This window comes from Pseudopipra pipra, chromosome 5, assembly GCF_036250125.1.
Source record: "Pseudopipra pipra isolate bDixPip1 chromosome 5, bDixPip1.hap1, whole genome shotgun sequence".
Lineage (NCBI taxonomy): Eukaryota > Metazoa > Chordata > Aves > Passeriformes > Pipridae > Pseudopipra > Pseudopipra pipra.
This window is the reverse complement of record NC_087553.1, coordinates 50,773,167-50,789,502: the sequence shown is the minus strand read 5'-3', so window position 1 is coordinate 50,789,502 and position 16,336 is coordinate 50,773,167. Positions and strand designations below refer to the sequence as shown.

At 41.7% G+C, this 16,336-nt stretch overlaps 1 protein-coding gene across 1 annotated transcript in view; it reads right to left on the bottom strand.

Moving 5' to 3' along the window:
• The window catches only part of ST7 (suppression of tumorigenicity 7), a 138,943-nt gene extending 123,494 nt beyond the window's left edge, over positions 1-15,449 (bottom strand). Inside the window, exon 1 of the mRNA XM_064656046.1 lies at positions 15,025-15,449. Coding sequence (XP_064512116.1) covers positions 15,025-15,175 — 151 coding nt within the window. The 5' untranslated portion in view covers positions 15,176-15,449. The remainder of the gene's footprint in view (positions 1-15,024) is intronic.
• Between the last annotated feature and the right edge of the window lie 887 nt (positions 15,450-16,336).

Here is a 16,336-nt window from a genome sequence, read left to right as displayed (position 1 = left end):
CACATAAAGGTGGGAGCTAGCATTAATACACAGTCACATAAAGACTAGGAACCTGAGCCCCAATCTAGTTGTAACTTCCCAAATAAACTCATGGACAAAACCCAATGAAGCAGACATGCACTATTCCAGAGGCCCCTGATGCTCTAGAGTCTGTTTGAACTGTCTGAGCAGCTTCAAATACCTCCATTTTAAATGATGCTATTGTGCACACACAGAATATCAATGGCAGTCCAGAGAAAGAATAAAAATAAGTTGGAGAACAGACTGAATGAGTAGAACTAGAGCACGACTGATTTGACTTATAAAAGAACAATTTATAAAAGAACAACCGGATATACGATTTTTTTTTTTAACAAGGCAGACATAAACATCAAAGGAAAGCAGCGACTTCTTTCCTGAAAGTCTGTGATAAAAGATGTCAAATGCTAAAAATGAGCAATATACATATTTGTTTTTTATGAACATTATATTGAAACAAAAGGGGCATTTTTTAAGACTTGTATCAGTGTCCCTATTACACATGCCTGAATGGATCAGCTGAATTGGGCTGGGAGGATACAGAAAATAACCAACACCTTTTATTTGTTTGTACACATACAAAAACCAACAACCAAAATATGTCTGAACGTATACACAAATGCTCAGACAGGTTATACATGAGATCTATCTAATAACAGCTAGGCAGGAGATGAACCTTCATGAAATGGAGCTAATTTTGCTGTTTGTACAGAATAAATCAGCCAGAGTCAGACACATTAAACCACAACAACTAGCATGAGTTTTCCAGAGCCTTAGAAGTTACTTTAAGTCTGTAAAAATGCCTTGTGGCCTTAACAGTTGAAGCAGTAGGTTAAGGGCAGGCAGGCTGGTACCAGTCACCTCCTCAGCACCTCCATGTAAATTGTCCTCACTGTCTGAAAGCCCGCAGTCTGCAGGAGCCTGGGCACACAGACACAACACCCATCACCACAACCGTTTCAAACCTGCTGTTTAATTTATTTTGTGGTAATTGCTTCAGGAAGACAAATATGAGACACCTTTAGACCACAATCAGTCCTCTAGTCCTGCATTTTTTATTTTTTGTCCTACCTAAAATAATCTAGCTTTATGGCAGTCACCGCAGTTCTTTCAAATTTCTGTAGCCCAAGACCTGGATCTTACGAACCTCATCTTTTATCTGACCTTGTAAAAGCAATTTAGAGGACCTCCTCACAGGCAGACTTCGGAAGGTCAAGGGTGGAACCTTGCCATACAGCTACATCAGTTGTAGGATGGCCCTAAAACTTTATCACTTACCTATCACAACTGTGTGCAACTTAAGACTTCCCCGCTGGGGGTAACTTGATGCAATACAATGACAATTTAGGGTGTCCATTTGCACCTGTAGGGGCTCCACTCACAAATTTGCTGCATGAGGCTGTGTCTGTGTGTGCATGTCTGCTGTTGGAAACTGATGATCCTTCACTAGGTCTCCGACACGCAGTCAGACCTGCGTTTTGGTCTGACTTTGTTTCCCACAGGCTGCAGCTGCCTCTCGTCTCTGCATTACTCCCGTGTCTTTCACAGGATGCCCTCTAGTGCAAGAATTATACTTTTCCACTCCTGCCACATTACTGAGTATCAAATGCAAAATCTACCTTATGGCAGCTTAAGAAAGACACGGGGCAGGGCTGGCTCAAGCGCTAAGGAAAGGACTGGAAGGGAACTAGCAAAGACAAGGGGAAAAAACCCCTACAAACCCACAGCACAGAACAAAAGTCTAATCTCACTGTTCCCATCTGAATAGCAACGACTAGGAAATCAAAGTGACTCAAATGCAAGTGCATTGGCTTCTAGAAAAGTTTTCTGCATGATAAACACCTCATGAATTGAAACTACAATTTCAAATTCAAAGAATCCTCTCTACTAAACTTAAACTGCAACATGCCAAACCGTAATATTAGCTGTCTGTAAGTAAATATGCCATTTATTTTGTTCACTATAAATTAAGAATAGAATTCAAAAATCAGATGTTTTCCATCTACTGCCATGCAGCGCTAGCGATCGCCAGACCAGAGGGACCCACATTTTAAGAAAAACATTGAAGACCCAAGCCAGTCAATGTTCATCTTGCTGAACTATAGCATTCACAGAAAGCAAACACTGTAACCAGATTTGTTTAAACTGGTATGCATTTCTAGTTTATTATTATTTTATGGTGTTCTCACATCTCCCATTAATATTAACTTTTATTCCAAACTGATAGCATAGCTTCCTGCAAAAGCAATAACTACAATGTACAGAATTACACTAGCATACGAGTAAAAGAATACTGCGCCATCCCAGATGCACATAATATACTGTATATCCAAAATTTAATGCTTTTCTTTCAGTTAGAAAAGCATTTTTCATTTATTACTAAGCTTATTATAAAGAGTATATAAATAAGTACAGGTTAATAAGTAAATTAATGGCTGACTGAAGCATCTAGGTGATGAAATACCCCAGGTGCTTCTGAAAACATTGCCCTGTAAATAGAATTCCAGTCTGCATGTTCAAAATACATATCCCAAACAAACTAATGTTACAAATTGGAACAGAAAATATACTTTTAATACGAATTTATTTTCGCCCTAAAGACCAAAAGCAAGTAAAATCTGCCTTCTGTATACAAATAAAAACACATACTGAGACCTGCAGAGCTGACCCTGCACCAGAGACCTACTCCAGCAATGCCATGGGGTTTTGACTCTTACCCAGGCAGAGAGTTTTTGAGGGGCTGAGCCCAGGACCCCACAGCCGCAGACTGCGCTTGTGAGGGAACAATGGCCCCCACGGACACCATCGGCCTCCTTCTGAAACAAGCTTCTGAACAAAGGCTTCATAAAACATCATCGTTCCCAGCATTTCTCCCCCTTAAATGCTTCTCTTACATTAGATTAGTAAAGGAAAAGAAACGTGAAGTTAAACAAGAGATTTTGATTGGCAGGCCTCTCGTTATTCATTTACCATTTATTATTGATTTTTGTGCCCATGCAGAAGGATCACACATGCACTGGAAAGAGGACGGTGGCAATGTACAGAGGGCTGTGTATGCCAGGGAGCTTGTGGCCAGAGCAGCACTCTGTGGGCTCTTTGTGGTTGGTTTGGGGATTGTTGATTGTTTTTTTTAAACTAAGAAGGTCTCCAGTGTTCACCCTGGGCTAAACCACAAATTCCAGCACTAAGGGTCCACTGCCAAGATGCAAAGGGGTCATTACTCAGAGTGGAAGAACCGAGAGAGATCTTCAGTGATTCCCAGGGTGGCAGCTGTCCTCCCTCGGTTGACCCAATGAACCAAGCTGGGTCAGCATTTACAGCTACTGAGCCACCTTACAGTGACCAAGGGGTGGCTGGTCTCACCTACATCAACAGACAACATGGTCCATCACAGCCCCGCAGCAAATGAAGAGCGCACAAACCCACACACTGCTGCCATCCGGCAACGGGAACTCCAGCGCATCTAGGGAAGAATGGATTTTTAAGGAAGATATTGTAGGGTATTTACTTCAAGCCTGTATTACCAGCTCACCTAAGGAAATTAGCAAATGACGCTGATTAGTCCTGCACATCACTGACTCTACACCCCAACTGATAGAGCTGTAGCCTCAAACACAAGGGGGGCAGCATTGTATTTTATTACATACATATTACTACTCTATATTATATAGAACAGATAACAATACATTTTGTATATATTATATAACATCTATTTTTATACATTACTGTATATATTATTCAGAAACCTCAGTAAAACCAATCGTCCAATAAGGATATTGTTCCATAACCAGTCATTGTCAGTTTGAATGTGGCCTGCAGAAAAATCGGGATTTTTAGATCTAACTGCCTTTTAAAAGACAGTAGAATAGTATTTGAAGCAAAATTTTCAGCTGAGGGATTTATTAATTAGTGGGTTTGGCTTATACTGTGTAAAATTTGTCATACTGTCAGGAAGCTTATGATACTTTGTAAAACTGAAAATTTATATTGCAACTTCAAGAACTGAAAAACGTGTGGGAAGATACCTGATTAAAATGCTTTAAACATAAAAGCAGCTGAGAAACTCTGTAGATTAGGTTTAGACAAGTCAACTTTTTTTAACACTAAATACCTTTATTTAATGCTTTCTTACCTGCACTGCTATCAGTTCTCAGTTTCTTGATACCTATCATGTTCCAAATCCAGGAAGGCAGCAAATGTGCAGACTTATTTCAGATTGCTGGGGGGTGTATGAGAGTCATTCACACTACATACCCTCTTCTATCAGGACCAATGTCAAAAAACTCTCAGGACAACAGAGTCATTACCTTAGAGTGAGTAGGAGCTTTGCCAACAGTTTCAAGGAGGCCTGAACTGCAATGAAGACTTTCTCAAAATAATAATAGAAAGCTAAATTGCATTTCTACCTCACAGACACCAATTTATCAGCTCAGGCTTTAAAATAAAGCAGCATCAGCCCTGTACAAGTAACACCCACAAGACTTGGGATGTTCAAAGATTCCCCTCTGCTTTGGTGAGGACAAAAGGCACAGAAATAAAATTGTATCTGCAAAAAGTCAAACTAAGTTATATCTTGAGCTGTATAAAAACAGTTAATATACATCAAAATAAATCCAACAAACCAATAAGACTATTTCAACAAAATAAATAAGGAGACTGCAAGGTAAGAAAGAGGATACAGCAGTACCCAAACCAAAGTGAATATTTATTTCATTTTTGAATGGGAACAAAACTGCTGAATGTGGAGAAAAAAATAATAAAAGGTCAAGGAAAGAGATACTGTGACAGGAGAAACAGATATAATTCAAAGAACTTAACAAGTCCGAGATACGGTTGAGTGTAAGATTAAGAGAATATACAGAAACCATCTCGCTGAAAGAAATGGCATTTGAAAAAGCAAGCCCAGTACCAAGACCGTTTAATAAATGGATGAAACTCCCCAAATTATGCCAGAATACCTCATACTTCTGTACTTAATATGCAGACCCAAGCTACGGCCTTATGATGAGGCAGTAATATGTGAAACTTCAGTATTTTAAAGATAACAATAAATGAAGCAAAGGAGGTACCTGAAAAATAGGATAAAATGCAAAGTAAATAAATCATGTCAGACCAACCAGATGTGCTTCTTTATTAAAAGTATTCAGTTCTCTTACCAAGAAAAATGAGTAGCTCTAAACTGTCTGGATTTCAGTGAAGTACTGAGAGTGCCAGAGAAAGACAGTTAAAATAGGGGACGTGGGGAAGAGAGAGAGCACTCATCTGGGAGTGCTGGACTGTGAGGACAGCTCACAGATCTGCCAACTGAGTATTTCTATTACCAAAACCAGGAGGTGCAGAAAGCTCCTGGTATGAGCTGCCAGAGATGCCACATCAAAGTTAATGGAGCAAAAGGCAAGGGACCAGCAAGGAGAAATATTTCCAGTGGAAGATAAGAAGGACTAATTACACTGTATGAGGCAGTTAAAGAAGCCTTACCTTGTCGTAGGATGTACAACACTGGTTACTCAATTATGATACGGACAGAAAACTGAAGGAGTACTACCAGCAGAATCAAGGACATCCAGTCATTTTAGGAGAGCAGGCTAAGACAGCCCAACTGACTCAATCTCATAAGGGAAGGACAAGAAGGAAAAATCCCACAAGTGCACTGGGAACCAGTCCTCATGGCAGCAGTGCTGGTTACGAAGGTAAAGAAGAGAGCTGTCCTGAGCACAAATGCATGCAAGCCAGCAACAAACACATCTAAGCTGGAATGAGAGCAAGGTTTCTATCCACCAGAGTTATCAGGTTCTGGAAAAAGTCTTTCACTGCAGCAGTTTATGGGAAGATAATGTAAAATAAGACTCAGGACTGGAGTCAGGGACCCAGAGAGGCCTGTACGCCTCTTTAGTGTCACAGAGCACAGTCCCTACATACTCCTCACAGGAGGACATCAAGCATGAAAACTCCAGCTTTCTCAGAACCGCTGACAAGACGCCCTCAAAGTGTAACACAGGCCACACCCTTGTGGCCAGGTCTGGGGAAGTCCTGTGGTCCACCTTCGGAAATCCCGGAGCTAATGAGAGCTCCTTGAGACTCATGTTCCCCACAAGATTACGTGGTTGTTGGGGCGGCTACTAGCACAGCTGTGATCAGCACTTTTAAATCACAGACTCCTGACAAGGATTTCTGGGAATATGTAGGACAATATTTATTACTGCAGAGTCTGTTGTGCTTGTATCAACCCTTCTGTGTCCTGACCCAGTGAGCTGGACAGACGGACACAGGGACCAGAAGGCACTTTTATAACAACGCAGCACAATACAGGAGCCTACTCTGAGCAGGCAGATAAATCTGTAAAGTCAAGCGCAATTGAGAAGACACTTCAGCAGTAGTTGTGCATCAGTGCAGCCCTGCACAAGACTTCCTCAGTTTCTTCTCTCCACAGGGAGGAGAATTCATCAGCTCAGCTGCAGCATACTGCTGCTGCACAAAGTCAGCTTCTGCTCAAGAAGTGCCTTGAGTTTCACCCAGGGACTCTCTGTCCCCTTGTCCCCTGCACAGGGTATGGTAGGCCAGCTGCAAGCCTTCTCCTGATGGGGTCTAGTTTAATCTTCTGTCTGAAAACTGACGAAGCGACTAGTCTGGGACTCTAAGTTGAGCTTTGTGTAAAACATACAGCTGGGTACACTGCTGTCAAGTTCATTCCACAATTAAAAATAGCAAGAGAAATTTCACATGGAAGATTAAGTCTACTAGTGGATCATATAACCTTGCTTCAGATCAAGCCACACTAAAAAATTTTCAGTCCTCAGCATAAAACATACAGGACGTGTCATGAAAACATTCAGTTATGTGAAGTTCAACATCTATGATGCTTTCAGCTTACAGGTTTATTTTCTTGAGAAATAAATGGCAGCGTTATGAAATTAGATGACGATGGTGATAACATTTCTTATACTTTAAATCTGATCTCTGAGTGTCTTGCCACTGAGCACAAGACTCTGCATATCAGCCTACCAGGCCTGACATTTAATAAGCCAAGTTTATTTCTAGAAAGTGAGCTGGAAATTAAATCTCATGGTTGCAGCTGGCACACTGTGCAGTACAGGAATCTTAATGATGATTGCATTTAATTTTTGCCCTGTAACTTTCATCCTTCTAATCGGTATATTTAAGTGTACTTAATAACTTAAGCATTGAGTCTACCACAGTGACAAATCTCCAGTTTATACTTCACAATAATAAATCTTTGTCTTCTCTCAGCAGCTGGCGAGGTTTGATTTGGACTTTGAATTTAGGCCTTCTCCTCAAGCTTAACAGTAACAACTTGTTTGTTCTGTCTGCTGAAAGCGTGACATTAACTCTTGTCTTTAAATGCATTAACATTGCTTAAGCTTAGTGTTCTCGGTGTTAAAACTGATTGCCCTTCTGCAGTGCCTGACTAAGCCACACAAAAAATCCAATTAGCCTGTGTTGGGATTTTACAAAGCGACTTTCACTCATTTGTATTTACACAGCATCACTGGTCCACATGTCACTTCACAGACATGAGGACAAGCTGGAGTTTATAACACAATCTTTCAATAGATGCCTCCAGTGCCACAAAAAGCTAATTTAAAAACAGGTGGAAGGGGCCTTCAGACGTCCCCTTTAATAGTAACATCCCCACAAGCATCTCACAGTCCAGCCACGGGACCAGGTTTGGTGTTATCCTCAACTCTTTGACAAATGCCCTAAGTATGTTCCTGAAGTAGCTGCAGTAAAAAAAGGCAAAATTTAGATGTGACCATCAAATCACAAAAGAGAAAATTGCTTTTGGACTGAAGCAGCTGGGGATTCTATCCCCAGTATTGCTACAGGCTTCCTGCACTACTTTAGTATACTACCTAGGCCCAAGTCATTGAGAATTCATGCATATTAACTACCTCTGCAATAAAGCCCTGGATGTATGCAGTAAAGCCCTGGACCTCTGCTTGCAAAACAAACCAAGCCGTTGAACATTTGAACGATAAGGGTCTAATTTCCCTATGGCTTAGTTCTCCTTTTACAGTTCAACAGAATTCTCAGTTGTATTCAACATACTAACGGGTATGTGGAGCAGGGCCTTATTTTGCTAAGCATAAAATATCTTTTTAAACAACTAGCCTCATTATAAAAAACCTGAATCCTGACTTGTTGTGACTGCTGCACAAAAGACTGCACCTTCATCAACTTCTGACAGTAGTGTTCATTTCTGCAGATTTTAGTCCAAAAGAAACCGGCCAACCTAAGTCACCACTTAAGTGGTTTTATTTGCTTTATCAGTTGCCAAGAAGACAAATAACTCCCTCAAGCACAGAGCTTGCCAGCTGACTGAACGACACACAGAAACCTTGGACTCGGTGAGGATTGCTCTCTGGCACGTGCACAGAAGTCCTGGCACATCTGGGGTCTATCGGAGCCTCTGTGCTTGCACAACACACCTGCACACCATCAGCAAGCATTTCCAACTGGGTGTGGGGTTTTCTAAACCTCAACATGATACTGTTTTAACTAGTCAGCTCTCCTATTTATCATGAGCCATTAGATTTCACTCCCAGTTCTCCCACTGTCGAGCCTGGCAATCCTCATCACACTGACAGTTTTAATGCCACAAGAGCCAAAGCCCTTGCCATCGCAGTTGGGTCCAAAACCACATCTTCAAAAATCTCCTCTAAAAAAAAATTAGCATGTGCATTCCTCTGGGTTCAATTTGCTGCCACCCCTTTTTTAAGATTAGTCCCCTATAATTAAAGGCTACTTTAGTACCTGCTATTTTCTTCCTACAATATAGTTTGCAGCGTAAGCAACCACCTCGCTATTAAAGTGAGGGCACTGCATGCAGCACGTTCTGCAGCCAGGCTGCTTCTTCAGATCACAGATGATTTGGGCCCCAATTCTGCCTGCTGTAACAGGCATTTTAACTCCAAATATTTAGGAAGCTCACTATATATTTGTCAACTAGATTAAAGCTCCTACACCTCCTTAGCTACTGTCAAGTAGCTTCCATGGCTTCTCTGTGATTAGATTAACAGCTTGAGCTTCCTTAGGCTAGCAGTGTGTTATTGCTAGACTCTCCACAGAGAATCCATTTTAAAACACAGACATGTCATTCCCTCCAAAATCTCTGTTTTATCCAACATCATCTTCCCAATTCCTGCCAGGTGCTGCTCTCAGGCATGCATCATGTCCTTCTGTTTTTCACTTAATGTAGAGCTTTGGCACAGAATTATGTGTTTTCCTCTCTCTTTTCAGTCCTTCAGGCACTGACACCACTTAGCACTTCTTTTGTCTTTCACAAATGCAAATTTATGATCTAGATTTTTGCATTTGCTCTGTTTGCAAAATAACCACACAAAAAAATATCTGTTTTAAGTTTTTCCTTTAATTTAGAATGGTGGTATTTATGCAGCCTCAGACAATTAGGACCTATAACCCCTGTGAACAACAGGGGGGGCTTATGTTCTTTCAGGCTAAATTTATCCAGGCAGTCACTGGATGCTTTGGGAAAATCCTACTGCATATATGCAGTTTTAGCAGCATTTCCGTAGATTTTCATCAGCACAGAGGACATTAGACTTCAGTTAGAAACTGGCAGCACAGTTCCACGGTTGCCTATTGGTCAGTGTTACAGTAAGCTCACTCAAGATGTTATCAAATATTATTTTGAAGGCTCTGGCTTAGATATTGCCCCTGAAATAATGGCTGCAAATCTTCTAGAACTTTTGCAGTAATAAAGTCAATTTCTTAAAGAAGCAGTTTTTGAAAACCTTGCATTTCCCACAGATCTCATGCCGTTTTCAGCATTTGATGCTGACTGAAAAATTAAGCTCAATCAAAAAGTCAAACTGGTGAAGAAATGTCAGAATTCATAGAAACAAGTATCATTGTACAGCTGCATCCATCAGGAATTGATCAAACAAGTTTTGATAGGGCTTTTCCCCCAAGAACACCCAGTTTAATCTATAAAGACTTTTGCCAAAAATAACACGCTACTTTCATGCCCATCGTAAATTTTTTCCATAAAAAATGTAAAGGAGAATTTCCCAGTGTACCATGATGAAAATACATGTGCTATAGCCAGGTAGCAACTAATTTTTTTCCAAAACCCAAAAAGACAGAGCAAAGAAACCTCTAACATTCAAACCCTGTCTGGAGGCTCAGCAGTCACAATGAATGCTTCGCGGTGCTTTAACTGATACAACTGAAGAGAGAGCTTAACAGTAAAGAAAACACTGTTTACTTTAACTCCACTAAGACAGCTGAAAATAAGATCAGTATTTAGGAAATATTTTATATACATTCTAAGAAATGCAAAAATTAATGCAAGTGATTTCCGGTCTGTGAGTAAACTACCTATCTATAACCGATTCTGTGAAATCTATACGCAGAATTAATGCTGACCTTGACAGAAATGGTCACGCATTTGAAATTTTACTTTCAACAGCCAAGTTCTTAAAAAAACACCCTAAATCTACACCGCACTTGCAGGGAGCTAAGAGTTCTTCCATTTCCTTTGGTGGCACAGGAATTTTGCTCCAAGTTTTCTGTCAACTCACAGCGACCACCACACTCACGTCTGTAGCTCACACAGCAGATGCTTACAGGGAAATCCATCACAGTGATGGCAGATGGCTTTGAAGAAGGGCCAAGCAACTACCTGTAAGTCTGCAAACTTAAAACTAACTGTCCTTCAGTTCTTCTCAGAAGAAAGAATCTCACTCTTTTTTAATCCATTTGAAACTCCCTGGCCTTTGTCAGGTTAATGTTTTCCAACCCTCATGATTAACTTCTCAAGCTTAAATTTATGAAGGGGAACAATACCTCCTGACCAGCTGTCAACCCCCCAGGCGCCCAGTCCCCAAAAAATACTTCTGCCCTAAGGGTAGCTCTGCACACATGCAGCTTCAGATTGCCAAATATCAGCAGTCGGAAAAAAGTGACCATTAGTTAAATTTTAATAATAGATAAATGTTTCATGCTGCTACTTGAATTTGAGACCATGGGAATGAAAAGGTACTTTTTTTCTCACATTGCAACTTGTCAGGGCACATTGCACCAGTGCCCAGTATAGATCTGCAGGGTCAGGAAGCCCAGAAAGGGAAGACCATAGAGATGAGATGAGCTTCACTGACAGCAGCCACCACCCTAAGACAGCACAGCCCAAACAGGAGAGGCAGGCTACATCTCTTCATCTCCCACAGTATTTCTGCTTATGGATTCACACCCAGTTTTCTTGCACGGTTTAATACAAGATAATTTCATAAAGCAAGGGTTCAGTGAGATGGGAGTTTCCTAAGTGCTCTGCTTACCAATGTGCACACCGGTGAACATATTTGAGGTGGGCCAGATCACCATATCATCAGGCTGTCTAAAAAAACCTCTCCGTTTTGTGTCTTCAGAGAGACTCTCGGATGAAGAGAAAGTGTTGTTATCCTAATTTTACAGGACTTTGAACATGTCTGCTCTGCCCCCCTGCCCATGCATGCAACAAACCATAGGGGTGAGTAGGGACCTGGCAATGGCCAATGATGCCAGCCCTGCTCCACAGCAGCCTCTTCCCTCTCTAGATGGCAGCACCATGCACAGTGTTTCAGGTGCTGGGCTTTAAGAGAAGCCTATTACGTGGTCACAAATTCCACATTAATTAAAATTCTAGGTAATTACTTGAGCAGGCATTATTTTCAGTCAGTCATAATAATAATTAAAAAAAAATCATAACAAAGAAAGACAGCTGTTTCTCAGAACACAACTTTGTCCCAGCCAACAGCTCCTCACCAAGGTGACCTGGTCTTCCTCCTCCAGCCGCAGTTATCCCGGGCTTGCTGACCTTGGGGACCTGGCAGGACGTTACTTGCTACATTCTGCAGGTTTCTAACCTTCTCATCACTGGAGTTTCAGCTGGTAATATCACAGGGCCTTGCTCCAGTATAGGTGAAATGGGATGTTCCTCAGAAAGGTAATAACAGGCACTGACAGAGTCAGACCCAACCCACAGCTCATACCTGTATACTTATTTTTCACACTTTTAGGACATCAGTTTTCCTGATCTCTCTACCCTCAGCAACCCAGAGGTTTCTTCCTGGCTGCCTTGTCACAAGCCAATTGCATTTAATGCTCTGGTCATTAAATCTGTTTTTCTGTTGCACTTTGAAAGGATAAATAAAATAATCGGAAACTACTTAACTTCTAGGACTCTTTCCTTCTTAGGATATGACTAGAAACCCCTACTGTTATGTCAGGAGAAACAAGCTGGGTAGCACATTTTTAGAAGAGGTGTGTCTTAGTTCAGATTAGTATGGCATTCAGATATCATGCAAGTGCCAACAAGGAGGAAAATACAGCATGTTATATAAAATAATCATGTTTAATTATTTTGGAATAAGATTAAAACATCCGCTTCCTCAACTGCTTATTCTGTATTTAATATTTTAGCCTGGTATATTAAGTGTCCTCAGCTCAAACTCTCCTATTCATAATAGGCATCAAGCTTAAAAAAAAAAAGAAAAAACCCCACCTATGAAACACCACAGTTAGATTAACATTAATATTTTTATATTACAGACTAGATTTCCCTTTGGTTGTATCACAGCAACGTATTCCACTGAGGACACTGAAATTATGCTTGGCCAAACCACGAGGACTTTCAAGCCTGGAAAGCCACAGTAACAGACAGGATGACCAACTTGCACTACCACAGCCACCAAATGCTCAGGGCGAGCACACCTGTACAACATCAAAAGAGGGGAAAAAAGGTCCCACACTTCATCTTAGTAAAACTTTCTGATACAAGTGACCACTGGCCTATTTGGTGAAATCATCTGCAAGGACTCTGACTGCTGATGGTGCACAACCTGCTGCCCTGTCCTTGTCAAGCAACAATTTAAGGCTGCATGAACACTAGTCTCCTATTTCATCATCAGATTTGAAGACTTGCAGACATGGGAAACCCAGAGGTTCCTCTAGCAGCTGATTCACAGTTTGCTAAAAATTAATACCAGATTATGGCAAAATTGAGTTTGCCCTCTGTTTCCAGTCATTAATTCTTATCATTCTTTTCATGATTAAAAGGCCATTTCTTTCTCCCCCATAACAATCCCTCCTTACTGTAATCTAGTCACCTCCCAAGTAAAATCTTTTATTTTGATGCTCCTCCTAGCCTTTGAATCATTTTTCCACTATCTTCTCTAGTCTTTCCACTTCCTTTTAAGAACACTGACATTAGACATGGAAAAACAAAATCACACAGCAGTAGGAAGCAACCAGGTCCCTTAGGCAGGTGCTCTCCTGTACATGCCACACTAGTCCTTCATATCACATCACCCTACTGTGGGCTCGGTTTAAGGTGTCTGTTCTAAATATCTAAAACCTTCCTAAATCACTGTTGCAAATCATACCTGTGGAACTGCATTTTTCTCACTGGCTGCCTAAGCCTGCCTCTGGTGGTACCGAAAACCAGTTTCTTTGACCTCAACTCACCACCAGATCCAGCTTGTTCTGGGAAAATGCCCAGTCATTGTTTTTATCACCTTATTATTTCTTTATGTCACACAGAAGTTTTAATAGCAACATTTACACATTTATTTTCACATCACTGAGATATATTTGATATCACATAGCCAGCTGCTGTGCTACCTTATGAGCAACCTTAAACTAATGACAATAATAACTTATTGTAATCAACTGGGAGGGGGGAATTCACAATAAATCAAATAGTTTTTAATCCGTTCAAAAAACCTTTGAAAAACTAAACAAAACAAAAAACCCATCGTGTTATTGCCACTGCTGTTTTTTTAATAAACCCCATTTAGGAACACATGATGCATAAAGACCATACTGTGCCTATTGTTCTCCCCGGTAACTCATTTTCATCAGGCACTTTGGGGCTTACTGGTAATTTTTTCAGTCTTTTTAACCTCCTCAAAGATTTCATACTGTCATTTTACTTGCATTTTGAGACATTTCAGTAAACTCCAAGATGACTCAGCTGAAGACAGCCAGAGTAACATTTCAAATGAGAAAGTGCATCAAGAATTAGTTTGTTCAAATTCAGGAAGAAATCAGAGGGGGTTGATTAGGTCTCAGATGGATGCCAATCATTTTCAATAGTGAAAATGATGAGATACAGCAATTCTGACATTTTTGCTTGACAACCATTGCCTGCAACGTTTACCTGGGACATACACATTACATAAATTATTAAGACTCAAGCAACAAGAATTACATCCTGTTCTAAACAGCATGTGGCAATATCAAAAGAAACAGGATATTGTTCAAAGACATACTATGAAAAACTGACCCAAACTGTATTTAACGGTTGTTTATAACTGCCTTTACACTTAAAGTGAAAACTGCAGTATGCTGAATTTTCTTTTTTTTTTTTTTTTTTAATTCTTCTTTGATGCTGGATTTGCCAAAGGCTTATCAAATGAGAACAGGCCAGGTGGGTGAAAATTGCTCAGATAACATTCAACTTCCCAGCAGCAGGGATGCCACATGGGTTACATCGCATCTTCCCTCAAAAAAATAGCCTTCTCCAGCATGAGGGGACGGAAGTTAAATGAAAAAGTAGATAGGTAGGAAAAACGAGCAATTTCAAGAAAAAGACATAACAGCCCAATCCAGACCGGGTAACACTACATAAGTTACTGCTGATTCAGTACAGTAGTGGTACACTACCTTAGCGAGTCTAAACAGCCAAAGTCCATTGCAACAGAGATAATCTCCGAGTAAACTTGCACTCTTATTATTTATTATCATCCAGGAGAAGCAGCTGAGATCTAATTTTTATCAGAAACACAATAAAAGTTTTAGCTCTGTTTGAAAAAATAAATGCTTGGGTACAACGTACGTAGTATAAACAGCGTAAGTCACTACTAGAAAACCCGAGGGGGCAGTGGCGGGCGCTCCCCCACCGACAGCCCGCGCCCCTTCCCCTGTCCCCAGGCTGAGCCGCCCCCCGCGGGAAGGGGAAGGGGCGGCGGGCACATGATCGCAGCCTACCTGTGGTTAAATTGTCATTGATCTTCAGCGGCACCCTTAAGATGTAGACGAGGAAGAGCATGATGAAGAACCACAGCGTCCAGAGATAAGTCCAGGACCAGACGATGCAAGACTTGAGCTGTTCCAAAAAGCCCATCCCAGCTTCAGCCATGTTTTTTGGAGAGAAAAGGAAAAAAAAAAAAAGAAAAAAAAAAAGAAAAAAAAAAGGAGACGGAGGAGGGGGGTGGGGGGAGAATCCAACCCAAACGCTGCTCTCTGCTGCCACAAGCTCTCAGCGTGTGTTTGTGGGATGGCTCACGCCTCTCTCCCTCCCCGGGCCGGCTCTCCCCCGCCCCGCCGGGCGCTGCGGGTCCCCGCGGGAGGCTGACGGCCCTTCCCGCCGCCGGCCCTGGGCCGGGGCTGCCCCGCTAAAATGGACTCCTGCGAGCTCCCCCCGGCCGAGCGGGTGGGGACGTGCTGCGGTGGCGGCGCCGGACCTGCCCCCAGCCGGGCTCGGCCGCGCCCCGCGGCTCGGCCCCTGAGCTCGCACCCCGGCCCTGCCGCATGATGAAACGCGGGGAAACAGCGGGAGCCGGCGGAGACAGCGCGGGGCGGGCGGGGGGAACAAAGGGAGGGCGAGCGGGGGGCGGAAGGCCGTGCAGCTTCTTTTTCCACATCTTTACGAGCTTGAACAAGAATTTCAGGCGTTAATTTCACTGTGTTACAGGACTTTAAGCCTAAAAAGGGCTCACGTAGGATGTTTTTTTGCAGTTGACTGGCCCGAGCGTCTTGCTGGGATAATGTAAGAGGCACAGTTGTGCGTGTGTGTGTGCGTACAGTGCCCAGCAGAGCCCTGAACTGTAAAACTCCCTCCTTGGAAAATAACTATGTGTCACAATAAATGGGTTGGAAAGGACCTTAAAGACAATTTAGTTCCAGCCCCCCTGCCAAAGGCAGGGATGTCACCCACTAGATACGCGTGTCATTAAAATAGTGTTAGTAAAGCATAAACTTCAAGTCAGAAAACTGTACTTTTGAAAAATACATTTTGCTTCTTCCATAAATGAGGTATTTATTCATGAAACAGGATTTGTCAGCAGAATGTGACAAAAATTCCGAGGTTGGTTAACACAGCTGATCCCTGCCTTTTTTTTTTTTTTTTTTGATGTTACACAGCTTACAAACATTTAAGTAGATACACACTGCATATTGCAATTTGTTTGGATCTCTCTCCTGTGTTTCCACAGTCTGGATCTAGTGCAATAACACTCTCCAGCATCTCAAGAAACAGGTGCTATTTTTACAAAAAAACCAAAAACTCCGGAGAATTTCT